Source organism: Haliaeetus albicilla, chromosome 1 (assembly GCF_947461875.1).
Source record: "Haliaeetus albicilla chromosome 1, bHalAlb1.1, whole genome shotgun sequence".
NCBI classification, from domain to species: domain Eukaryota; kingdom Metazoa; phylum Chordata; class Aves; order Accipitriformes; family Accipitridae; genus Haliaeetus; species Haliaeetus albicilla.
In genome coordinates, this window is record NC_091483.1 from 33,367,477 (window position 1) to 33,394,803 (window position 27,327).

Here is a 27,327-nt window from a genome sequence, read left to right on the forward strand (position 1 = left end):
GTCTACAGAAGGTTAAAAAGATGCAACTAATAGTGAAAACTTGAAAGTAGAGGATTGGATTCAACTTTTCTGAAATAAATGCAAACAAAAAACAATAATTCGATTAAATCATTTGAGAGAACCTTGTCTTGCTACTTCAATACCAATAATGCTTTGCTGTTGCATATAGAATCTTTGTCTTCTTCTGGCCCCAAAAATGCATTAGATTACAAATTTTAAAAAAAATAAGGTGCATAAAAAACCATGACAGTGTCTGAACAGTCACAGATGGATCAAGCACTATTAAGAAATCAGACCTGGAAATATCAGATAAGCCTCAGCAAGTAAAACAGTTGTTGCTTTTCCTGTTCTCCATTAAATTCTTTTTTTTTTCCAATAATGATTACATTTAACATCTAAAGACTAATCCTTCAATGAAAGCATCTCAAAAGCTTTCCCTAGAAACATTTTTCAAGCAATTAGTAAATAAATCAAAAGCACATACATGTAAAAGAGTTACCATATTCATGAAAAACCTACAGAAACAAATCTGTTCATTAAAACCAATGTACTTTTTTGATTCAGGAGAATGTGTAAAACACATTATAACCTGAAAAATGATAATAAAGTTAGAAATTTTTAAAATATTACCAAGTATAACTACAAGCCCTTCAGCATCATCCCTAAAGTTAACTTCATAGACTAAGTGACAGACAGGAATGGTCCAAGGAAAACAACATTGGATAGTCATCACATCTCTACAACGAAGGTTATCACTAGCTCACTTGAATAATGTCTAAATTAGGCTTACTGAGCAATTTCAGTGAGCTTTTACAAATTTAATTCTTCATCAGTCTGTGCTGCAGCTTTCCACATAGTCAATTCGGACAATTTACCCATCACTACATCACAGAATTATGTCACCGGAGAAAAAATATAGGTTACATCACTGACCTGCATTACATCCCACTGTGAAGCCCAATGTTAACACTGGCAGCAATGTCAAGATCTTGTGTGCTCTGGAATCCTCTATTTATTTAAATTAGAAACTCGCACTAGTATTACAGAAAATATAAAAACCATAATAATAGTTTTTAAAATGTCTGAGATCAAATGTATTTGCAAGTCTTCCCCAATGATAATTAGCTTGGGGTTTTTTATTACAATAGCAGGTATATCCAATAAATAAAACAACAAATATATCACTAAGCAGCATATAATCACCAATTACTGTTAATGGTTATTGTTTTATGAGATGGTTGAAATGTAAGTATTCTTTAACTATTGTTAGTAAATGTTTATAAATAACATTTTTTGACTCGGTTGGAAACCAAGAAAAGTGAAATTATTTGAAAGCAGTGAATGGATTTAAATACAAGATAATAATTGGGCTTCAGCTATGGGTTTTACTTTAATTTAGAAAGTAGTTTGTATTAGACCAACTATAAAAATAGGATCTGCTAAATTTTATTTTTAGCTTATCATGGTTCAAAATTAATACTTTGCTTAAACTACTACATTATACAAATTGCATATTTCATCACAATGTGCATATGTACTTTTTAATCTGCCTCTGAAAACAGAACCAAAATTAAAGCCTGCAAGAAATTTTCTTGTCTTCCAGAATTTTAGATTGCCCAGGTTTCAAATTCTGCTCATATATACAAGAACAGACAAAAAAAGTATATCAATAAAAATCTTAAGATAATTATTACTGTTACCACAAGAAATTTCTTATATTGCATACTGACCCATGCATTATTTGTACACCATGATCAAGTTTATTACTACATAAGGGTTTAGCTTCCCAAGAATAAAAAGGAGGTATTCATTAAAATGGTAAAAGGAGAAAAAAAACATCCCAGAATTTCCCTCCCTTTTATGTGCAGGTAAATTTAATTAAATCAATAGGAACTGTTAAATAAAATACCACTAACTAGTTTACTTCATCAAAAGATGAATCTAGATTCAAAATCAGGTTTAAGATGTATATTTTGGACCTGTGCCAAAAATGGCATGTTATTTTCCTTTGTTCACAGAGCACTAAGTTGAGTAATGAGAACAAAACGTGTTTGCAAATGTTAATACAATGAAGCAGTCCTTAATTAGCACATGCAAATGTAAGTTCAGAAAATTGCTTATTATCTACAATGTTCAAAATTGTAACTTCTATTTATACAAATTTAGAGATTATATTCTGTGTAATTAGGTGTAAATTTTAAGGATATGCATTAATCATAATTTGTCTTTGCAAATAGGATTAATTAGTGTTTGTAATAGCATATGCAAGTGGAGATTAACTGTGAATCACAGTTGCTCAAGTAACAGACTAAATGAAGTCAGCATAAATTTTTTTTAAATTCTTTTTTTTTAAACAAAGGGAACTACATACTTCAGTATAATTTCAGAAACTTTCATAGTAGAAGAAAATAGCCAAAAGAACAGATCATGCCCGCGCAAAAGACACTGCAACACATGTTGCTTATGAGGGATCAGAGCACTCTGGTGGACCGCTACTGATTTGCACAGATCAGGAACCCAGAGTTCAGCATGCTAAACCAGAAGACAACTGGAAAAGGTGACAGAATATTTACTTCTCTCTGCATCAGAAGTGATAAATGCCTGAATACCCACACTGTGGCCTTCCACGTAATGTACAGTTTCATTACAAACCTGGATGTAATCAGATCCTAATTAAATAAACTACAAAAGCCATGCAAAGCTAAATAGTGGCAGAAAACTGCTTTCTGATAAAACATCATCACATTGTACTTTATGTATATATACAGTACTAAAAATTCTAATGTTTTTGTCAAGCACTTTGGAGGTAGAAAAATTCAGATTCATTTCGCAAAGATAATGAGTTTTTCTAAATTCTGAATGAGCAGTCCCCTGCTCTCTCCAGTCACAGTGCAAGGAATAACAGTAACAATAAAAATAAATACTACCCGTCTACCTCATCCCATTTTTTTTTTTTTTTTTGATAGAGAATGCAGCCTTCAAATTCCATGGAAGGGGAGTAAGGCATAACTTTTAAATAATTTTTTAATTTGGAGAGCTAAACCAAGGAAACAACAAGTGATTGCTGTCCCCCCTTGTTCTCACAATTTGTAAGTAGCTTCTACTTCAATCTTGATAATGGTTCACATGAACCGTACAAAAAATGTCATACTATTCTATTTATGCCACACAAATAAATGAACAACATATTCAATTTTGGATCCCATTATTAAAAAAAAAAAAAAAGGGATAGATCCCATGTCTGACACCCTTCACAGCAGCCTATCTGCACCTTTTAAAGGCAAAGCAGATTTCTATTCTAGCAATGGTGAAACCTCTTCGAGGCAAATACAGTGGAAAGTCCTTACTTCTAGGACATAACAATTTCATGCATTCATACAAAGTGACACAGCGATTAATACTGATTAGTACAAGATAAAGTTTTTGGCACATTTCACGTACAAAAGGTTCACACTGGAAAACCCCCATTATGCTAATTGAGAATACAGTGATGGAAAAAAGGAGATGCACTAATGAAAGAGCTCTATGAAAAAAAAAATGCCAAAACCTCCACAAAACTTTAAAATAATTATTATTTCTTCTACAAAGCCTACCAGCTCCTCATATTTGCATAAAAAGTTGTGCCTGGGTCATTTACATTACAAAGATATTTAAAATTCCAACAGTTACATTGATCCAAATCCACAAACTGTATTTAGGATTTTGGAGGATGTTGATTGCAGCTGGTACTTAAATACTTCTCTGTATTTGGACCTGTGTGTTATAAAATTTGGCATATTAAGGCGTCTCCTAACAAGTTCCATGTGTCTGCAAAATCTTCAGTGAAGATAAGGATCTGTGTACTGATCTGACCCTGTTCACCAACAAATGTCAGTGCTGATTGGTTTTAAAAAACAGTTTAATTATTTTTGAAGATACTGTTCAAGATGGTATTTTAAGTTTTGATAAAAAAAGGCTCTGGATCTTAAATATTCATTTAGCGCAACGTTAGAGCCCACTGGTGGAAGTGTATCACACTGCTCAAACTAATTGTTTTCCTGAAACAAGAAAACTACAGTAAGATGTTGAGTTACCGAAGTTAGTGTTTGTTGCAGCAATTAACTTAACCCTTTTGAAAAGGTAATGTTATTAAAACATATGGAAACAAAAGCACTTTGACTATTTTACATTAATATTATATTGGCCTTAGAGATCCTTTAACATTGTATGCTGTGATTTGGGTTTTGTTTATATTTATAGCTAGTGATGAAATTGTAATCCTCTCGTAGGTAGTATAATCATGTACAATCACAAATTGGTTTGCCAACTTTGCCTAACTAAAGGCATCATAGATAATTTAGACAACAAGAAAAGGTTTAAAGCGTGGCTATCAGTCAACCTGCAAAAGTTCGAGTTGTTACTGGCCAATTCCTACCTCAGCAAAAGTAGCTTCCTTTGAAATTAAGAGGGTGTCAGCATAGCTATCCAACATCTGCATATTGCTTCTTATAATCATGTATCATTTAATCAATTACTTTGGAAAGGTTGCATTGAATTCAAAGCAGTTACAATGGGTAGGTAGCTTTTGTATATTATGATACTTATAGTGCCTATATACCATTTTTTATATGGAAAAATAACAATTAACTAATCGGTGATTAAATAAAGTACACTAGAGAAAAATTCTGGTGCTCTTGTGTTTTTTTCTAACAAATCCAGGAAATAGTTTGCATCTAAGGATGAGAATCTGGACTGCCCTGTGGATTAAATATCTTCTCTCCCCAGACTTGTCACATTCCTAGGGAGCTCTGCAGAGTAATTTTAAAGCATCCTTTTAAAAGAAACTTTATATGTGGATTTTCTTGGTTATTTTAATTGCGACTAAAGTTATGCAAAATAATAGATATTAATGGAAATGAAGGTATTATAAGTAGGCAAAGACCTGCTGCAATTCCTAGGGTCACTGCAATTCTATGACAGCTATAAAGTTATCAAAAATGGGGCTAACTGGCAGAGCCTCTCCCCATAGTGTGAGGACCAAAGCAACACTGATTTAAATCACTGCCTCCAGAAACCTCTATTGTAAAGGTTACAAGTGCAGAGTCTGTCATGTGGATCCTCTAGTTGCCAAATATCGCCAAAACTTGCCACACATGTTGACTATGTAGTCAGATGCTGGTTTCTGAAGACAAAGCAGGTGAAAATGATAGCAAACAGTAGGAGAAAGTGTCAGCATATTTAAATATCATCATTATTATTTCTGAAGTGGCCATGCACAAGTGGAAGCATACTTACTAATGTGCTAATTCAATATGCATTCAGGAAATCTGCAGCTGATGCCGTGACTCAACAATAATCAAGAGCCTGGAGAATACACTTTCGAGACAATAAAAAAGATAAAATAGCTAAGGATTTTGTGACAATCCTTGATTTAACTTATTTTCTTAACATGGGCATACAACCTATTTTGCAGTAACTGATATAGATGTTGAGTAAGATAAAACATGTTAGTTAAAATTAAGCAGTAACTTTTTTCCAATTGGAGATTTTATTCTATACCCAAAAGTTTTCCATCTTGACTTCACCGGTACCTCCATATAAACTTGCACTTCAAGTTACTGGTTCTGCACTATCAATATGACTATAAAGACAACAAAGAAGATACATTTCAAGGAAAGATTTCAAGCAAGAATGAAAGCTGCAGATGGGGAAGACGACTGTTCACAAATGAGCACAGAAGTAGCATGGAAACCAAAGTGCTGACAAAGAAAAAGTCTGGGAAATAAAGAGAAAGAACAACAACAAAAAAAAAGAAAGCAAAAGAAATCAAATACAGGAAGGAACAGAGATTAGGGAATTAGAGAATTGTAATGGGTCAATGAGGCAAGCTTACAAGAATAGGAAGTGAAAGAAGTTTCCAGAGAACATTTCAAAGAAAGATAGAATAAAAATAGGAAAAAAATGAACATTTAATTAAATATATTGCACAGTCCTCATCCCTGCTCCCCTCCCCAATGCCTTCCCCCTCTTGACCCTTTTAAAAGAAAATAGTTTCAGGTAGGCAGCAGGCCTTTTTCAGAAATAATGTATTTGTTAACTTGTGAGAACTGACCTAGATTTCAGTCTTGGGAGAGGTGTAAGAGTGAATAAGTATCATATACTGTGGGAGGTTTCCCCAGTAGTTATTTGAAACATCATCTCTTACACACACACACACACACACACACAGAGGAACAGATTTATGCAACTAGGGGTTACAGAATAACATGTCACATTACTGTTGGAGTTACTTTTAATGAGTTTTAGCTATGTGTTTAGCAAAAAGGAAGAAACCTAAAATTTAGTATGTGCAAAAGAAAACCCAAATACTAAGAAAATGTGCAGAAGAGATTTTGAGTGACTCACCCTAATGCCTCTGCATAGTTCAATATAAAGTTCTGGCATCCCAAATTCAACATGGAAATTGAGTCAGGCTGTCCACACTTCCTTGTTCTTCAATAAAAACAGAGCTTCCCCTGGCTGTAGGTATTGAGCTGTACACCATAAATACTTCTGTAGAAGTTTCTCTTAGACTGATGGCTAAGAAAATCTGAAGCAGCAGCATGCTTCCCCTGGACAAGCAGCAGCATGCTTCCCCTGGACAAGAATTCTCTAGACAACAGGATAGTTCACTGATTTCTTTAACCTGGCCTTTAAAAGGCCTCCCGTGAAAAGGAACTAAAATTTTGCTATGCAAAATCCTCAATGGGTATGCTTTCCCAGGTGTATTTAGTAAGATTTTTATTTGGTCCTGCAATAGTCTACTCAAATTAATACAAGAACAAGATGAGTATTTTATGAGCATATGGCCTCAAGTCTTTGAACATGTTTTTTATGCTTATGCAGAAATACTGGTACTAATCATAGACTAAATTTATCAGAAGTAAAGCAGCACATTACATTAGTTACTTAAAACCAAGGGGCAAGGGGAAGTAACAGCTGGAACAATGCAGGATAGAAACAAAGCTGAAATGAGTGTCTTCGGTAAAAGGAAAGCTGCCCAATATTGTCAAAATATTAAATTCTCCAGTCTTCACTAACAGTAACTCACCTAGAGTTTTATAAGTCAGCTTTAAGAATTTTATGGGTATTTGTGTGCAACAAGGACTATGAGATCTGTACTCAAGTATACAGACTAGCAGTATAAAAGAGGAATATATGATGTCAGTGCTCTCTTTGCACCCTCCAATTTACTATGCTAGGATCTTCCACGAATGTGTGACATGATAAACATACAGAAGCATTCTGTGCTTAGCCAGAACAGTGGCATGACCTACTAAAAATTCATTACATTACGGAATATAAGGTACTGCAAAGCATTAATGCAAAGTAAGCCTTCTAGCAGTCTAAAAAGTTTTCTGTAGATGCTCAAAAGAATTTAAAAGTATTTTAATTAAATTGTACATCTGCACGGTCAGCTGAAAATAGCTGTTCTCTATGCAGTCCAAGTTGACAGCATACAGTAAAGCTTTCTTGATATTTGCCAACCAGAAACTGTTACAAATAGTTCAAGAAAACCAAAGGGTGGGTAAACAAGTTTTACAGGAATTTCTTACTTGATACAAAATGGGATAAACTTATATGGTTTTGTAGACATTTAAAAAGATATATAAAATTACCTTAACATCCACAGAATTGAAAATGGCATTATTTTCTTCTCACAGATTTTGAACATAGCAGCTAGCATTTGGAACTATAGGAAAAATATAACTTCCTAGTCCCTGAGAATTATTCTGTATGGGTAGTTTGTCTTAGATGTCTTTTTTCTCTTCCCTTCTGCCTAAAAATAAGAAAGATTGAGGAAAAACAGAAGTTAAAAGAAAAAGTGTGACTTCCTGGTTTCTGTTATTGTTGAAGTTTTAGAAGCATGCTTTATGGGTGATAAAAATGATGTTTTATAGAAAAGAAAGAAAAGAGAGGATGAGCCAAATGGGACTGTAATGTGGAGAGAGAATAAAAACAATACAGCAAGATAAAAGGAAATGAGCAAAGGAGCAACAGCAGGGGAAAATAATGAGCCAGAACAAAAGCCCACTACTAACAGAGTTTGCAAATATTCCCAACAGCAAGAGAAATTTGCAGACATGGCAACAAGAGATTTGAAAAAGGAAGACAGAAAGAACTGGAGTTTAGGAGTGGAGTCAGCCAACTAATTTCTTCCTTTTCTGTTTGAAGGAGTAAAAAAAGCTCCTAAATTCAAGCATTTGTTACCTTCTTTTGGCAATATATGCCCCATGTACATAATATCCACTTAATCTCCTTCTCAGCATAAACATGTTCAATAAAGACAGAACTATAATGACAGTGAACTACTGAAAAACATCTATTAAAAATCATGAACATTGGACACTGGTTTTATCACCACTATAGATGATGTGAAGCACATTAATTAAACGAATATCATAAAGAATAATCAAACTAAACCAAACCAGAACATATTCCTTTAAAGATGTTGTCAGGATAGAGAATCACAAGGGAAATAAACTTATAAAAAATAGGTCTATCAGCAATTATGAGTCTTCAGGTTGATAAAAATCCCTAATCTCATTTGGTAAGCTGGGCAGTTTACTGGAACATCCCTTTACACTTGTTTTTTTCTTTTTTCTTTCTCTACTACTGGCCAAAATCAGGAAAGAGCATTGAGCTTTTTAAATTAGGCCTTTCCACTGACATCGAAGATCATCTTCTCCCAAGTAAATGGAATGTAGTCCCACCTACACCCAAATGACCTCTAATCCAAACACTTGTTCTTAATTCCATACTACCAAAAAGGAATTCTAGTATGAATGCAATTTAACACAGTATCCCAATCAATTTATTCATTTTTCAGGCCAGCTTGCAAGCAAAACTCCTATTTTTTTATAATTCCTGAAAGCCAATTGTTCTGAGAATATAAATAAATAGGAGCAAAGTTATTTATAAAACTTTTCTTTCTGAGGCTTGGACCATCTACATGACACACTCAATGCAATGCCCAGCTCCTGTAGCAAAAAAAGGTCTCTTGGCCTGAGGCACCAATGGTAGTTCTGTCAACACTGTCTCCCATTGCAAGGATGAATTCACAGTAGTTGTCACCAACACCACCAATCTCAGTGTATCCAGGTATTTTTGGAACAGAAGTTATGCTAAGTTTCATTTGTTTCTGAATTTGCTAAGTACCTAAATTCACAGATGTAATCAACCATTTTATAATACTCATCCCTCACATATTAACAGATCTGTAAGTCCAGGGAAGCATTTTATTAATGTGAAAAACAATTATAAGATTATTAATGTTCATCCCATTCAGGTCAACTTTGGGGTTATGCTTTGCTTTTGTTTGCTTTTGCAATGGGTTTATGTGGCAAGGTGTTGGCAGCAGGAGGGCTGCAAGGTAGACTCTGTGAGAAGAGATCAGGGGCTGCCCCGGGCCACACACAGATGCTTCCAGCCAGCTCCACAATGGCGGGTCCACAAACGCCACAGTGAGCATCAGTAAAGCTGGTGGCACCTCTGTGAAAACATACTCAAGAAAGGGCAAAATACCAGGGACCAGAGGAGTGAAGGAAAAAAGGGTGAGAAAAAACCCTAAGAACATCAACGTCAGTGAAGAAGAAGGGAGAGGAGGTACTCCAGGCACTGGAGAAGACATCCACACTGCAGCCTGTGGAGAGTACTGTGCTAGAGGAGGTGGATATGCCCTGAAGGAACTGCTGCCCACAGAGAGCCTGCACTGGAGCACCTCCTGGAGAACAGTCAGCCTCTCAGTTCCAGATCCCAATTTAAAAACCAGGAAAGAACAAATGACACAGCCTCATAGCCCTGCCTCGAGTTCACTGGGATGTTCTCATCATTTCCAAAGAGTCCCATAAATAACATTATCTGTGGCTTCAGCTCATCATATACTTAGTTTTGCAATTCAGAGAGCTTCTCACATAGAAACAATGAGCTCACTTCCGTCCAGTTACCACAGCGACTGAAAATTCCTGGATTTATTTTGCTACACCTATATATGAAACAGGTTTTGGTAGGCAACTAACCTGTTAGCTACTGTTTCTCTAGTAAGCACCTTCTAGTGTCAGGAGACAGTTCCACAAGCCTTCAAAAAAACTTGTGACAGCAGGAGTATGAGTAGATACATGACAATGTCTGAAAAGCCAACTGTTCATCCTTAGTCTCAGGATTTTTATTCATGTTCTGCAATTACTTGATTTTTTTCAGGGTACCTGGATGTTTGCAAAACATGCAGAATCTTAAAAGCTGACCACTGGAGCCAGATAGGACCATTGAACTGATCCTTTGCAAACTTCCACTCTAACCAGCAAAGCTTGTCTGTCTTCATATTGTCTTTATTTCTGTAATACATGAAACTTGGCAATTTCTTAGGGGTTCTCTTTGCAGAATTTATTCATAACCTAACAGGACTTCTGTAGTAGATTTGTCTCTGCATTAATCTCTTCTCATTCATTTAACAGACTGGAAGATGCAATATAGATGTACACAGATGCACAAATATATATGCACATGGACACTTTTTAATACTTGCACACTGGGAAGCTCATGTCTGTGATGTGTGCACTTAAAATTGTTTCATATATTTAAGGTATGAAGATACTACTGCCTCTATCATCTATTCCTCTCAGGAAGTTGTGCTTTCCTCATTCTTTGCTTAAAACATAATATTATGTCAGGGAAGGTGTTGGCATTTCTCTCCAAATATTTGATAGTTTGTATGCACCATTACATAATGTAGATCAAGGCCCCCTATTTTAGTATCAAATACAAAGCTATCACTTAATTTCATCATGACAGTTAACATGAACAGCAGCACCAAGTTTTTCCTGGATGTTTCTAAGATGACTAAAAAACTCCCTGAAAATAATGAAGCTGGTACTGAATATAAAGTTGTAATACGGTATCTAATTCATGTGCTTTCAACTGCAACGTGATTTAATACATGCACACACAAAAATATATCTTTGCAAGTTTTTTTGCAGTGCATTTGCTAGTAACCAAACAGAACTTTTTTACTTTAATTGCTAGTATCCAGTAGATTCTGTTTTCAATTTAATGCCTTTTTGTACCCTACAAAAGAAACGTATTACTATTCCCCAAATCTCATTTATAATCCTTTCCCTTCATGCTCCTTCTTGCTGTTTTATCATTAATGTTAATATTATGTTGACTCTTAAGAAGTATAAACTTCCATTACTGGGAATGAATAAATGAATACTAAAAGAGCACTGTATTGAAATGAAGGCAGAGTACACAGTCTGGACAATAGTTCTCACTGCACTTCTATTGAGAAAGTACTAGTAATAGGCCAGGGATAGAAATGGCATTTTCTGTTTCTATTATTGGTATAACATAGATCCTATATTATATGCTAACTTTATCCTCCTAAGCTCTTTCAGTTTTAACACTTACATAAAAGACCAAAGCATACTGAACAGTTTAAGCTATAATCTAAATTACCAAATAGTGTACATATACCTAAAAACCACTGGTTAACACTAGGTAAACTCATCTCCAGAAGATAAGCCACTGATCTCCTAACTATTTAAGAAGAACAAAATTTCCAGCCCTTTCACCATGCACACAGTACCTATGCCCACAAACAGCCTCAATGATTATGTTTCAAATTATTTTAGAGACCTGTTGTAAACGTTGTAAGCTACAGGAATTCTTTATTGGCCCAAATGCATATTGAGGTACAGCAGAACAATTTATATACCAGTATTCACGCTGTTCTGCATGTTTTCATATTGAAATTGCTTCAGAAGATTAATTAAAAAAAAAAAAAAGCACTGACAAATGAAAAAAAAAAATTTCTCCCTTCAGTTCAAGCAGTATGTAACATTTCTTCCACTCTATCCCGCACCAGGCTTTTTGAGACTTATCTGCCTCTCTGACTGCTTATAACTCTTAAAATTACTCTTGTTCCTTCTCAAGCTGTCAACGTTTACCACAAAGTATTTGCTCTAGCTGTAACACTTTTGCACCTTCATTAATTTTAAATCCAGTGACTCAATTTCTACTTTTTCCCCTCCTATGCCGTATCAAACAGCATTGCACTCACACATTCAGAAATCCCTGGAGGAAAGCGCAGAAAGCAAACTCAGGCTATCTGGTACCACTTGCAAAGCATCAAATGGAGAAAGAACAATATGTGCTAGTTAAAATAACAAACCTCTGCACTTGTTAAATGTCAATGCTCAGAATGAGGACAAAATATTTTGCCAATACTGTTTTACCATTGTATCCCAGTTAACACAGTGCTCCCAACGAGACACAGGCTTTGGATCAAGCTAACAATGTGGGCATCAAGATTTGTTTTTGTCTGGCCTGCCTGGACATTTACTTTAGCTCTAAAGAGTGGTTATCTAATGACCAGGTTACTATTACCTTTTTTTGCACTAGGTGTTGTTCAGCTTTTTACAGCTGTGTGGCATAACACCTTGTATTGGGCTTACATGGCAAGGTTTTGGTAGCTGGTGGGAGTGAGGAGAAGGGGGGGCTTTGTCAGCTATATGTTACAGATACTGGTAACCAGCACTTAATCTGTGAAGAATAATCTTCCAATAACAAGCAATCCAAATAATTAGAGGCATTGGATGACACCAGAGGTCCCAGGACTATAAACAACTCAGCAATGGCCAGTTACCATCAAAGGAAAGAAACCTTTGGACCATGGTAAAATCAGTTGTAAGGATAACAGAGATGACATATGAACTTGAAATCAATGATAAAGAGCAAGGTGTACAACATGCTAGCAAACATATCAGAGATCCCAACTGAATTCTAGAATGAAGAGAAAGAAATCGTCAACATTAACATCAGACTCCTGCCAAGGAGTTGTGATACCGGATTTACTGTAATACTACCACTCCCATGACTGACCTTAAGCCACTGACCTTCAGATCACAAGAGGCTGTGCAAGAGTGAGCAATACATCAAAGAAAGAGGTAGGTACCAGGAACTTAAGTGTACATTTAAGTACATGCTCCAATTAAATGTACATTTAATTTTTGACTGTTCGAACTAGATGTGCTAGTATCACTGTAACTGGGATAATAAAAAAAAAAAAAAAAGAAAATCTTTGATCAGACTGTTAAGACTTTAATTAAACTAACATTAAGTTCTTGCCTACGCATATAATGTGTGGGCTTTGCCCACACTGATAGTGTCTCCTTGAAGTCTAAACAGTACTTGTCAATCATGATGTTTTTCCAGACCATTCGAAAGCTATGTGAGCAAAAAAACAAACCTGAATAATTTCTTATTGGTTCATACTGTTTTGTAAAGTTACAGAAAAATGAAAGTAAAACAAAAACAAAAAAAAAAAAAAGAAAAAAAGGTATTGGAAATGATAGGTAATTTCATGGGAAAGTTAAAATCCCAACTCTTATGCTCTTTACCCCCAAAGTCAAAGAGCCATGTTCAGTTTTACAGTAAAATGACACCTGCTAGCAACACCTCTATCAGGCAACAGGTTTAGAAATACATTAGGTGTTTGAGTATTTTAAGTATTCTTTCACAGACTTAAGAGGAACAGGTAAAAAGCTTGTTCATTTAGGAAGTGAAATTAGTTTTCTTCTCATCAGAATCTTGAAAACTATTTTTTTCTTCCACTTTTCTTCTTTTTCTTCTTTCACTGCCTTCCACAGTTTTTTTCACAACCCTCTCCATTCCCAATATGTATTTCTTTAGGCAAAATACAGATCTCTGTGCCAAAGCATCACAATCAAAAATGTTCTCTCTATCCTCTTCCAGATAACAGTATCCTACAAAGACGGAAAATATTACTGTAATAAAGATAGTGATGGAAAAAGAAAGCATGACAGACAGCAAGAAGTAGATATTTCTATGCTCATCAATGATTACAAAAAGGATTTTCTAGTACCAATGAAGAGAAGAAAGAATGGCAACAGATGAAGATCAACAAGGAAGGTGAAGTTCAAAAGGATAATATGCACATGCTCATTTTTGTTGTTTCTTTAAATTATGTATTTGCTACTTACTTGGTTTTCAAGATACTTCCAACAAATACAGTAAGAACTATGCAATCATACACACAAAGAAGTTTCAGGAAGCCTGACCGAAAGGGTGAGAAAGGATGCTGAAGATGGGTGTTACGAACAAAAGAAAAGATGATATAAGATAGATAAACAATAACACCATGTTTACTGGTACAGAATCAGCCAACATAATGCAACATCACCTGTAAAAAAGGTTCATTCACTTTAAAGACCTGCATGAATATTTAGCTGATTGCTTTTATTTTCAGTTCAGATCCATTTAAGAAAAACTGCTGAAATGTTATTTTTAAATGAGTAGTATGTCCTGTGTTTGAAATTAAAGCCACAGGTGCTAAACAGGTGCTCCAGCTGAATAACTGTTATTATTATATTCTACGAGGCCTGATCAAAATGGCATAGTAACAAGATTCAAGTATCATCTCTTGTTAGTCAGAAAAGGTTTTAGCAGGAAAGTTTTAAGAATACTGCTGGCACAAGAACCTTCTTACCTTACCTGGTAAGGGTGGCTGTAGAGTACATCCTCAGGTGAATGAAGTCAATCCTGGGTAGGGGAACACTGAAGCAACTAACAGTGGTGACAGTGTTTGTGGTGAACTCTCCAGTTTGCTTCTGATTCCTTGCTTAATAAAGCCATAAACCAGGAATTACCTCTCCCCGCCCCACTTTGGACAACAACAGCCATCCACTCAAGTAGCACAGTCATGTCCAGCAAACGCAATATTCACTTTGCTCACGTGTTGGTGCTGTCTTAACAATGTCTCTTACAAGCTGAGGCACTCAGAAAATAAAAGTAAAGTAAAGCTATGATTCTAATGGATTAAAAATTCAGAGTGTAAGTTTTTAGGATCAGCTCTCCTATTTCCTGGGATAAAGCTGGGTAAATTCTGACCCTGTAAAAGCTTACCACATCCTCTGTAGAAATGTCTCTTGAATCACACATAAGAATTACATATATCATTAAGAACATTCATTAAATAGACCATATATTGAAAGTTGCTGACCGTGTACTCACAATCGGTGCAAATGTGTTACTACTGGAAGACAAAAAATACAGGTTTTGAAAACTAATAGTTTCCTTAGGTTTCCAGATCTTGAAGACATATTTTTTTTCAATCTCAGAGACAAGCATCACTGAAGAATTTTCTTACTTATAGTGAATCACCAATGGAAGATTAAGTGCACAAAATGGTAAGAATAGTTGAGTTTTATTTCAGATAATAACTTTGTGATAGCTTACTAATAATTTATTTAGAGATATATTTAATAATGAAGATATTACTGCCAAAAAAGTGATGTTTGACTGTTGATAATACAAATATTATGTTAAGTAGTAGAATTTTGCCAGTAATGGTAACTTGCAGCTCATTTCATATACAGCAGTATTTAGTTAAATCCTTAAGTGCAGAGTGTCCAGATGTTGTTTCTTAATTTAATAATGATGGAACCAATGAGATGCTGATAGGTTTGCAAACTAAGCCTTCAGAACATGGAGAATTCCACAGGGCCTTGAAAAAAAAAAAAAAGAAAAAAAAAGAAAGAAAAGAAAAAAGAAAAGAAATGAAATCTTAGAGATGCATGGTTTGATGGCAACACAAAGTTAAATGAAAAATGATCGTTTCTGCTGTACGCGGTCATGCAGGCACCATGTAATAATAAAGCTTCTTTCACGCTAATGATCAACATAACAAGGAATAAAGTGACAATGCATACAAAAACAGAAATATGACTTGTCAGCTTGTGCACGACACAGTTCTAGCTAGAAAACAGTTATGTACAACAGATGCCATGTTTGTACAGGAAAAAGGTCACCAGAGTGAGTTAGTTTATGCTAATAGAGGGGATCTACATGCAGCATGCACATAACATGAAAACATGTCCACTTTATGATAAAACTGTGTAAGTAGCTCATTCTGCATTAAAAAGCACTCATCCTAAATGTACTAATATGACAAAACCCATACACATTGCTTTATAATACAGTAGTTATCCATGACTTATTTCTGAATTTTGCTTGTTGATCTTTTCTTCAAGGTGAATCCGAGTTTTTATCATTTTTAAGAAAATATACTCAAAACCTATTGTGAAACGTTGCTATGTTTGAGAATTTCTGCTTGTCATAGAATGCACTTTACTAAATTCTCAGTTCATTCTTTTCAACAAAATTCAAAAGATTTTAGTGCTGCTATGATATTCCCAAACCATTCTCTGGCTTTACAAATAGGACACTGCTAGTATTCAGCATAATGCATGAACAAATTCAGCAAGGTATAATCTAGTGGGACAAGGATGGCTTTTTAATTTCAATCAAATAAAAACTATTGAAAGGTCTTGTTTGTCAGTGTCCTACTTCTTTCTATCCTTAGCGTAGCAGGTCAGAATGGATGTAGTAAGAACATGTTATTAATTCTGGGGATAACCACTCATTTAATTCATACTTAAAGATGTCATGAACTCCCTCGTAGCATGTTTATGATAGAAACAATGTAACTATAACATGATGAAAATGTACTACTGCAGTAACATTTTGGTAAGTCATACTCACAAGTACTGTACAGAAATGAAAGTAAAAAAAAAAGAAATGAGACTAAATGTCTAGATGGATATGCTTAAGTGAAAAAGCAAACTTCTGGAGAGCTCTTATGAGCAGACAGTGATGGAGCTAAAGTAGAAAAAGTGGGAAAAGCACTACCTTCAAAAGAGAACTTCTAGTATGAATAAGTAGTAATAACTAAACACCCTCCTTTCCTTCTTCCCCTGCTTCTTTCTCCCCACCCCAAGACATCTAAGCAAAGGTTAGTGACAGTAAGTCTGGTCAATATTTTATTGCACTTTAAAAGCAAGATAGCAACAGCACAACTGCAGATACAAAGACAGAAGAACTTTATGACAGAGAAATGTAGAATAAGTAGAAAGATGGAAAACTTAGGCAAGAAAAACATTGCACTGTTATTGCAGAGTATATTATAGAAAAACAATATTTTTTAAAGATACAGAGACTACAGTGTTATATTAAGTTCTGGTCTATGAGGAAATTCAGCTACTGTATCATCAAGCCACATATTACTACAAATATTTAAACAGCACACAGTTTATTTATACAAGCAGCGAGCAGCCAACTTGCATTCCACAAATCAAAACTGAAGATCATTCATACTAATTGAGCAGCACTACAGAATGTAAATGTTACTGTTCCTTATTCCTAGAGATGGCAAAATTAGAATGCATAATACCTGTTGATAATCAGCCATGGAATTAAAGTTATTAGTGGAAGCCTGTCTCTTCCATACCACAAGTCTCAGTTTCTGTCCCAGAACCCAGTTACTTTTGAACTTTGTTTATGTGAAAGCCTGTATCACTTTTTATATAGTGCCACAGACACCAAACCCTCAGGACAAGCAGGCATCCTCTGGCAAGTTCAGCACTGACGACTTGAACTGTTTATCCCTGTAGTGAGCAATACTAGGTGTAACAATTCATCCATGTTCATGACCTCATGGCTAAATGGAATTCAAAGAGCAAATACAGGGGTTTGATGGTGAGGCAGTATGTTTGGTAAGGGTTGGTAGGAGGCAATCATTAAAACCAAAAAAGTTGCACCATAATATTTCACTACTAACGGATGAATAGTTTGAACAGAATTTACGCAAGTAGGACATCCTAAAACACACGCAGATTTTGAAATGGTATTTTGAAATTGTATACTAAAAAAAAAGGAAATTGGACATGAGAAGAAGAGAAAATGATTGCTAGAGGAAGTTGTGGAAAGGAATTAGCATGCCAAGAACTTGGATATCCAGATATGAATAGGTACACAGAAGTACAAGCAGAGCAAAGACTGAAATGGTTAATGGTTTATTTTATTTCTAAAGGTACTTAGTTTTTTTCAAATAATTTTACATTAGAGAAAGGTGTATTATGCTCAAGTTTGCATTATTTCACTGTATACATTAGAAAACAAACTCAGAGAGAAAATAAGAAATAAATGGAGAAAAATAATCTAATAGTAACATACAATAGCAGGTGGACATCAGTCCCCAAGGCGGGGTGGGGTGGGGGCGGCGGGGAAGGCAGAAGCAGGATGTATTTTCTGGTTTAGGTGGCAAAATGCAACTCATTTCACACTGTAACAAACTAAGCAATACTGTCAGCAGGAATATATTTAGATTAAATTGGAAAGTTCAAGAAGTTCAAGTACTTTAGTATTCTGTTCCCCTGCCTTCCTGAAGTAGAGGACATAATGCAAGACAGGCCCTCACAGCATCCGTAAACCATGCTGGCTGGCTGGCTGCCAGGGAGGATGAGGAGCTTAGAAGGGAGGCGGAGGGGAACAGTTAGAGCATCCACCTCCATGTCTTCCACGCCCTCCTAGTGAAACACAGAGGCTCTGCAGAAAGCGGTGGCCAGGCTTTGAGAGGGAAATGGTGGCATGCTGTCCAAGGTAATGTACAGAAAGCTACAAAACAAATACCCTGACAAGTGTATTAGTATAGATGCCTATTAACTTTAATATTGCATGGTAGTACAGATGTTTAGACTCAGTGCTTGCTTGTGTATCACCCAGCACTGTTGTAAATGCAATGCTGGTGATCACCAAGGAAAGGTAATTTTTGCTTGTAGCTATGCAAATCAAACAGTAAGCAGATTGGGAGCAATACCACACAGGTTTGTTGTCTGAGACTCTAGAAGCATAATACAAAATGTAAGGAACACTAAACTGGGAAGAATTTTCATTAAATGTAGAATGAGTTAAGGACCAGTCCAAAAACCTGTTTACATCAGCTTTACTCTCAGTGTGAAAGACAAAGACCAAACAGAATAGCAGTTCTGAGATGTGAAACCTATAAAATCAGCAAAAGGCAAACACAGAAAGGACACTGTAGAAATCATGTCAGGTCTTAGGGATTTCTACTCTGTGTAGAACAAAATTAAGTACAAATTCTTTTCATCCAAAGACTGATACAGATTGACAAAGCGATGATGAGTCAGACTTCTTTTAGTGACAGAAATAGAGAACTGTACTGTGATTGTTTAATTCGGCTTTTGAGACACATTTTAATGAAAACTCATTAGCAAAGGCACATGCTGCAGAGTGTTTGTGCGATGCCTGCATGATACTTTGGACTACCTATTTAGCTAGCAGCCATTACTAGAGTTGTATTGTTTAACATGATCTTGTAATCAGTCGCAACGCTAGTTGACTGTACCTATTCATCTTCCGGTCCGTTTTAGTAACCTGATCCACATGGGAGAAATTATTCCTTGACTTCTCAGTAAAATAAGGCTTTGCAAACAAAGGAATGTGAAAGAGGTTAAATTGGCTTTGATTATTTAGGACACATTAATCATTTATTATTTAGCAGTCTCCCACATCAATCTGTTGTGCACATGGCTCTTTCTGCAAGACTCCCAACATGTTTTAAATGATGCTCAGTACACATTGGAAAACAGAATAAATTTAGGACTATCATAAGGTGGAGATCCCTTGACATTCTGCAGTAGAAAGCAATTTGCTTCCTGAGAAACCTGGATTACTTTCTAATGTCTTCCCTTGAATACACATGGCAGCTGGCTTGATATTTTACTTTCAATTTAGTCAAGTAGTAAAGTGGTCATGTTAATCACTTAAGGAAACTGTAGCATTTCTCATCATAGAAGACCTTTTTCCTCCTTATCAAAACATTTTTAAAACTTTATGTTTTAATTCCATAATTAAGTTTCGTATTAGATTGTTTTAATACAGAAAAGAGATTAAGCAGTATGCTTTCCAGTTCAAACAGTTCTTTATCAGAAACATTTTCTTTACTGCTACAGACTTTAGCTTCCACTTGCTTGCTAATACAGTACTCTAAAGCAATTTTAGCTGAAAAATCTGTGTGCTGCATGTGAGAAAACAGAGAACTCTATCAGAAGTATTATCCACCAATTTACAAGTATTGCAGGAGATTGCACGATCCAAACTTTGCTGATCATCTTGATAGCCAGAATCTGACTGTAGTTATGTTATAACCACTAGCATAAAATATACTGTACTACCTTCCATTCTGGTAACCTCTCAAACACCCAAAACACTCAGTCAACAGTGTTTAAACTTCTTCAGAGCAGCTCCACAGAGACAAGAACATTTCTTCCCTTTGAAACATTGCATTTCTTCCTTCTTCACCCATTCCTTCCTATATATAGACTAGCCTCTAGCCTTTTTTCACTACTGTACACCCTATGGACGAAAGGATTCATTTCTCATCTAAGTCAAAGTCAGAACTTCCACTTAGTTTTAACAATGCATCTAAATGAACTCCAAGGCTTAAGAATATTCTCTCAACTACTGGAGACATTGTCCAGAAGTCAAAGAAAACAGAGCATTGCTTTCTTTTGGGGACTAACCTGTCTTGTTTTTTTTTTACACTGCAAAATAGGCAACTATTAAGTTTATACAGTGAAATAAAAGACTATGAAAGAATATAAACCAAACTATTCACAGAAGCACTAACTTAAGGACTTCTGAAATACTACATTATGAAGTGTATATCAATATTTGTACAACATTGATGAAATAATGCTATGCAAATTCCTGATAACACTTTTATCCAAATACTGTTAGCTTTTAAAGTTGCATTAAGGAGAAATAAAACTGGTGACTTTTGTTTGTTTGTTTTGGAATTACAGCAGCAAACCTGTAGTGATGATGGAATGAAATTAAATTTTCTGCTTACCTGTTGAACTAGCTATCTTAAGTATTCAATGTATGCTATTGTCAGAATGTGTGACTAATGAGGTGAAAATTATTTATTGCATTGTCTGATGTGTTTTGTGGTTTTCTATTTAATCTAATTTCACGTTAACACAATATTCTTGTAGTTATACACTTACACACATCCTAAATAAAATGTTGTACAGATACTACTTGCCAGGGTTACAACTCGCTCTTTAAAATCTCATATAAAAGCAAAGAATACAAATGTAATTGCCACTTGGTTTCAGCAGAAACACAGTTGAATCTATCCTTAGCTGTAACAGCTATCCTTTGAAGAAAAGCTGCATAATCTAATAAATAAGTGACCAAAAGTTTTTAACAATATTATGAAAAGTGTTAACACTATTTATTTGCACATTCTTCTTCACTTTATTCCCTTCATGATGATCATAGTAAGCATGTCTTATTCCTGTAGATTAGTTCAACTGTCTCTGCAATCAATTCCTTGTAATGCAATTTTCACAAGTACTCTGTACAAGGTAAATACAGGTGGATGTGTTGTTCCATACAAAAACATACCACATTTCCTTTTGTTCTTGCATTGAATCACCCTATATAAGAAAATATATAATTGCAACTATGACATGGTAGAGGCATTTTAGCAGGGAAGGTTGAAAAATGTGTTCCACTAATGTTGAAGAGAATGCTGCTAAAGAAAAGGATTTTTTCAAAGTACTGTTATTATTATCTTTAATACTCAGATCTCAGCCAGAAAACTGTATCTGTTTGGGGAAGGGGGTTCTAATTTTATTGCAGAATTGGCAATCATCTACTTTACTGACAGAAGACCCTCCCCGCCCCAAACTCCAAGGGAACACAGACTGGGAGAAAAAAAATATATCTGTTAACAGCATGGGTCTCTGCAGCATGAGATACCACATATTTGATTTGGGAGCTTGAATCAGCTTAAAAGACAGTCTGAAAAAACACCAAAGTGTAGTTTGTTTAAGAACTTTTCAGATTAAAATGTGAAATTTTTGGTTCTACCTTCAGAAGACTATCTGAAAATTCAGAAGACAAAACTTTAATGCTCCACTGAAACATACTGAAACATACTGAAAGGAAGGTTTCAAAACCTGCTTTAATTCCAGTGTTCTTTTTATAAATTTAAAGCAGCATGTTGATATACACCAGCGCAGAACCACAGCCTTATTTTGCAGAACAGTCTTTTGCAGAAAGTATTGTTAGATTTTGCTCAAATCACAGGCTAGAACTGTGCTAAATATTCCACATTGTGGCATTCTTAAAGATTATTCAAGAAGGCTCATATAAATAAGTGAATCTCTTACACATATTCAACCAATGTCCCACAGACAGAATACTTCCATTAAAAAAAAAGGGGGAAAAAAATATATGTCTACAGTTACGGAATCTTCCTTGACTATGTTCTTGCATGAGGATACATACTATCAGTTCACCTTCTAGCAGAAATTCTGGCAGATGCTCATGAGGAAACAGAATTTTAACATCACTCGGCAAAATTGTATTTATTCCATTATCTTCTACAATTCAAATATTGTTTGGACAGCATATGGTGATTATAAACATAACCACCTCATTAAATTGTCAATAAGTGTGTAAATGAATACTGAAAAAAAAATACAATACACTAATACATATCCTCCACATTCACCTATGCTAATTCTCAGCAATTTGTGAAGGATAAAATAAATAGGGCATCCGTATGCTGGCAGGTAGTTGTAATTATCTTCTCATGTTTCAGAAGGTATTTTAGAATCATCTAAGAGCAAAGTATGAATGGTGTTCCAGTGAATCCCGCTAAATCAGTGCATGGACACAACAGCAGCAGAGGCAAACAGGCTGACAGAAGTCTGAACACCCACAAAGATAATAAAAAATACTGTTCAATACAGCTACTTACATCATGGCCTACAAGTTCTGTCTGCGTGGATTTATCTGCTTGGGAAGCAAGAGCCTTCTGAAAGCACTGAGCCTTTTCCTGTAAAACAAAATAACATCATAGGTGAGTCATGTTTTTCCTCACTGGGCTTTGCAGCTACAAATATCCAGATAAGTTCAAAACTCATGCATGGACAGCTGTTCAGAAATAAATTTATTATGGCACTATTCTCACTGGGAGGTTGATTTCCTTACTGTTATTTCCTTTTATCAACTTATCTTTCTCTTAAACAGACAGTGAACTTGGAAAGTCTGAAAGCGGGGCCCAGAGGAAGGACATCACTGAAGCATGATGCAAAGCAATCTTCTTCCAGAGCAGATACAGGTATAAAGCACTGAGCAGCAGCAGTGACTCTTGCAAACACCAGCACCATTCCAACAGCAAAGAAACCATTTTTTTTTCAAGAAATATTACGGAACATGCAAACTGAGATGACTTCCCCCTTGCCCGATGCAAACACATTAGCAAAACCTAAACATTTCTTGGGTATTGTACTGATTTCTGCTTTTCCCATCCTTGTTCCTCTCTACATACCTCAATCATTTTTGGAAGTGTGGTGTGGAATCTCTGGGACAGGCTTGAGCAAAGAAATCTGGCCACCTTGACACAATTATGCTTCACCAAAAAAAAGGCATTTTGATACTTCATTTGAAACTCATCATTAAGTAGAAATGTTGATCCTTATCGAGCCCTTATATATACTATATTATTTTCCAGGAGAAAGTATATGATGAAACAACTGTAAGTATGTGGGATAAGGCAGGAAAAGGCACACAGGAGGGGAAGGTTCCATGAACAGGGACCACAAGGTCCCTTACTGCACTGATTTATGTTTTCCTATTTACTGATTTAGTTTTATTTTTCAGCTATATCCATACAAAATACTTCTCTTTGACTCAAATTCCTCAAGACCTACAAAACTATATTTTAATGTTACTTACAGGTATGTATTACAGTAAAACAGAATTTGTGTAAATTGAATTTCAAGTTAATTGAATCTCAAGTTGGATGAATCTCAGTTTTTACTGAAATAAAGACATAGAAATGTGATTATTTTCAGCTATTGTCTGAGTTGTGCTTTCCTTTATCTCTTCTAAGTATTTTAAAAATCACTATGTTAAGTGAATTTTGTCCAAAAGCATGTAAATAAGAGGAAGAAGACAACGCCTAAATGACCCTATCTCCAGTATTTCAACTCTTCAAATGGCGGGGGCGGGGGGGGGGGCGATGATGGGTCGTGGTGGTGGTGGAATTCAAACTGATCACTTCACTGGTATGAGACAACTTGCACCCAAACTTACTGATGTAACTGAGTTAAAACTGAATTCATAGCAAAGATAATCTCATTCCTGACAGAAAAGCTTCATCATCTCAAGGTTTAAATTACTAGTCCACTGCCCACAGCATTTTTACGTGTTTAGAAAACAGACATTGTTATATATCTACTTTCTTACTTAGACAATAACATTTTACTGCTCAGAAGCGCCACAAATTTTCTAGCTACAAACTCAGACATTCACGGAGATTGAATGTTCAAGTAACATTATCACTGGACCAAAATCAGTATTAAACCATGTATCTGATCAAATTTAACATTTGCATACTTTCTCTGTGGATTCACAAATACATATTTTGAAGTAACTGGGGAAAAAACCCAGAACAAATCAAAACCTTCATTAAGGCAACCAATTAATTGGGAAAGCTAGGTAGGTTGGAATAATCAAATGCATTTCTTCCTGAGAACTGCTCATTTAACTGCATATATGCAGTGAGATCAATTTTTAACACATCCAGGTTGACTCCACATTAACACCTTTACCAGAAGTAGAAGTTAGAGGTCCATGTTGACAAGTAGTATCTTCTCTTTAGTCTACAAAAAGAGTACTTTGTGTTGATGCGAAACAACCTTTATAATATGATTTTTAAAAAAAATCAAATATAATAAGAATACAGTGTATTTTATCTTTTTTCCAGCGATGCAGCAAAAGTCTGCAAAAAGTTTAAAATCACAGAGGTAAATATTTCCCATGCAGTAATATAGACAACTTACAGTTTATCACAAAACAGCATCCTACTGGAAGAGCCTACTTATACTTAATAGTCATTCAACTTCATCTCAGTTACATTTCCCTAACTTGCACTACTTTATTCCTAGAATTCTTGTTGCCAGAGTAAAGCAGCTGTTCCAAAAGACATACCTTTGTTTACAAAATAATTTTAGTAATATTAAAGGTATTAGATATCAAAAACCACTACAAAATGTTCTTTCCAATATACAACCACTTCTTTAAATGATAAGTTGGTATTTTAAATATAATTTCATGCTGCCTTGACTATATCAATAGACTTCTGAAAGCTTTTTCATGAGTCTATGTTGAAATATATGGATTTTGAGAAACTCAAAACACAGTATAAGATGCATCCTTAATGCCCCCATTTTTCTTTTGAGGTATTCCATAGAATCACAGAAGGTTAAATTGTTCCATCCTCCTGCTTTCTGCCCTTTCACTGTGTGTATCTGGGAGGAGTCGGCTCCACCTTCTCTATAAGACATTAGGTAGTAAAAAGATTGCAAATAGATCATTCCTTATCCTCCTCCTTTTCAGGGAGGTGCCTTTGCTTCTTTAAAGACCAAGAAAGGACCAAATTATGTATTTCTAAAATATTTTTAGGATGAGACAAAGTACTTCTAGGTGACTTTTTAAGATAGAGCATAAAAGAACATCTTGTCTTACCATTCTGTGTGTTGTTATTCCCTCTTATTAAAATAAATAGCATTAAGACTACACTTGCAAGGTGACAGGGATAAGATCATGAAAACTTCTCATTCCCTGGGTTCATCTTAATTAGCAAAAAGGTAAGAAGAGCTGTTGGTGATTTTAAAGTCAGATAACTCATAGCAACATTGCCAGCAACATTCATTGCAACCCCTCCCTCTCGTGTACATGTGTGTGTGTGAGAGTGTGTGTGTGTTGTGGGGAGAGAGAGAGAAAAACTATGTGGAAGGACATCTTCTCCATCATTTGCAGTTGCTTAAATTACTGAGATTACTAATCTAAGTATTTCAACAGCCTTAGTGAAAAGCATTAGACCATGATCAATAAAGCTATTTCTTCACATGGGAATAAGTTCACATGTAGTTTATATCTCAATAGTATCTCTAGTATAAGAGTGTCATTGTTTATATACTTACTATTTTATTACTATATTTGTAATAAGTCACTAAGAGGTGCTGAAATAGGAAGATAATAGGCATCAGCTGATCACATGCATGTAAAAACATTACAGATAAAATAGAGAAGTGAAATATAAGATAAAAGAGTAAGTGAAAAAAGGACTTAGTCTTCACCACTGAAAGACAGCTACTAGACACAGAGTCAGTTACTACCAGACTACTTACATTTAAGAAGTTAATATAGGTTAATACATGTTGAAACATATGAGTGTCTTTTTAGAATGTTCCTTCTCTGAACAGAAGAGCGTTAAAACAATTTTCATAGCTTTGACTGTGAACAGGTCAAAGTTATTTCTTGTGACCATTCTTTTACCCAATTCCCTATCAGTGACAGCAGTGACCACCTGTGGTGCTTTGTTTAATTGCAAATTCCAAAAAGAAAGTGCTTGAAAATTACCTTGAATGGTCATACTAAATCAAACAGCAAAACTTACCATTCCAGCTGTTTTGGAGGAATCAGAAGTCTGTTAGCCAGTACAACTGTGGCTTTTGTCACGAAGGAATCTATGTTGTCTAGCTGATAACATATTAAAGATTTTTTTTTCCTAACAACTATTTCACCTTTATTCTTACTTTGATTAAAAAAATCTCACAACTTAACCTTTTGTCTTCAAATCTCTTCATACTCAAAAAGACTCAACCTCTCTCTCCTATAGTCGGTACAGATTATTGCATGACTTTATGAAGACAAGTCTGTTTTATTTGGGTTTTCTCTCAGCACACATCCAAAACAGCCTGCAATTGTCAGCATCAGCACTGCAGTCTGACTTACAACTTACACACGATTGTTTCCCTTGCTTCAGGCATTTACCCCACTGCGAATAACAACTTCTGTTTGCAACAGAACTGGGGGAGAAAAGCTTGTCTTCAGAAGACTTATAAAAATGCAAAGTCTTTTAATTCTGATATGCTTTGGGATGAAACTTAATCAACAGCAGCAGTTAGGCCATGAGAGCAAAGGGATAACAAGTAGCACAAAAAACTGCTCTCCAGCATCTATTCTACCTAATTTACAGACTACAGTAAGCTACAAAACTGACTATATGACAGCTATTTCCATAGAAATTGAGTCCCCATTGGTTTGAGACTCAGTTTGTGAAGAAAACATAACATATACAGCATAGCTCTAGTGATTAGCTGTGGTATGGCTGAATCACATCACACTTGAAAACTCTTTGTGAAGCCCAGCAAAAAGCCCAGCTGCCTCTCGAGTACAGGTTAAGAAAGCAGCTACAGCATGGTTCAACACTCAACAGATAAAGTACTGAGGTGCTAAAAAGCCACAACAAATTTAGAGGCATTACTCGAGTCACAGTGGTGAATGGGTACGATCATCCCCAAGGGGACTAGCCCATCGTTCAGGAGAAAAACAAGGGAGAACTTG

The 27,327-nt window shown here is 35.4% G+C and overlaps 1 protein-coding gene across 10 annotated transcripts in view; it reads right to left on the bottom strand.

Annotated features, from left to right (window-relative positions):
- CCSER1 (coiled-coil serine rich protein 1) overlaps nucleotides 1-27,327 on the bottom strand; it is a 723,849-nt gene that overhangs the window by 253,771 nt on the left and 442,751 nt on the right. For 4 of the 10 annotated variants that reach the window (XM_069784531.1, XM_069784559.1, XM_069784615.1 and 1 more), the window contains one exon: nucleotides 22,670-22,747. In XM_069784531.1, the coding sequence (XP_069640632.1) occupies nucleotides 22,670-22,747 (78 nt within the window). The other 6 variants (XM_069784596.1, XM_069784549.1, XM_069784606.1 and 3 more) reach the window with 3 other exon arrangements.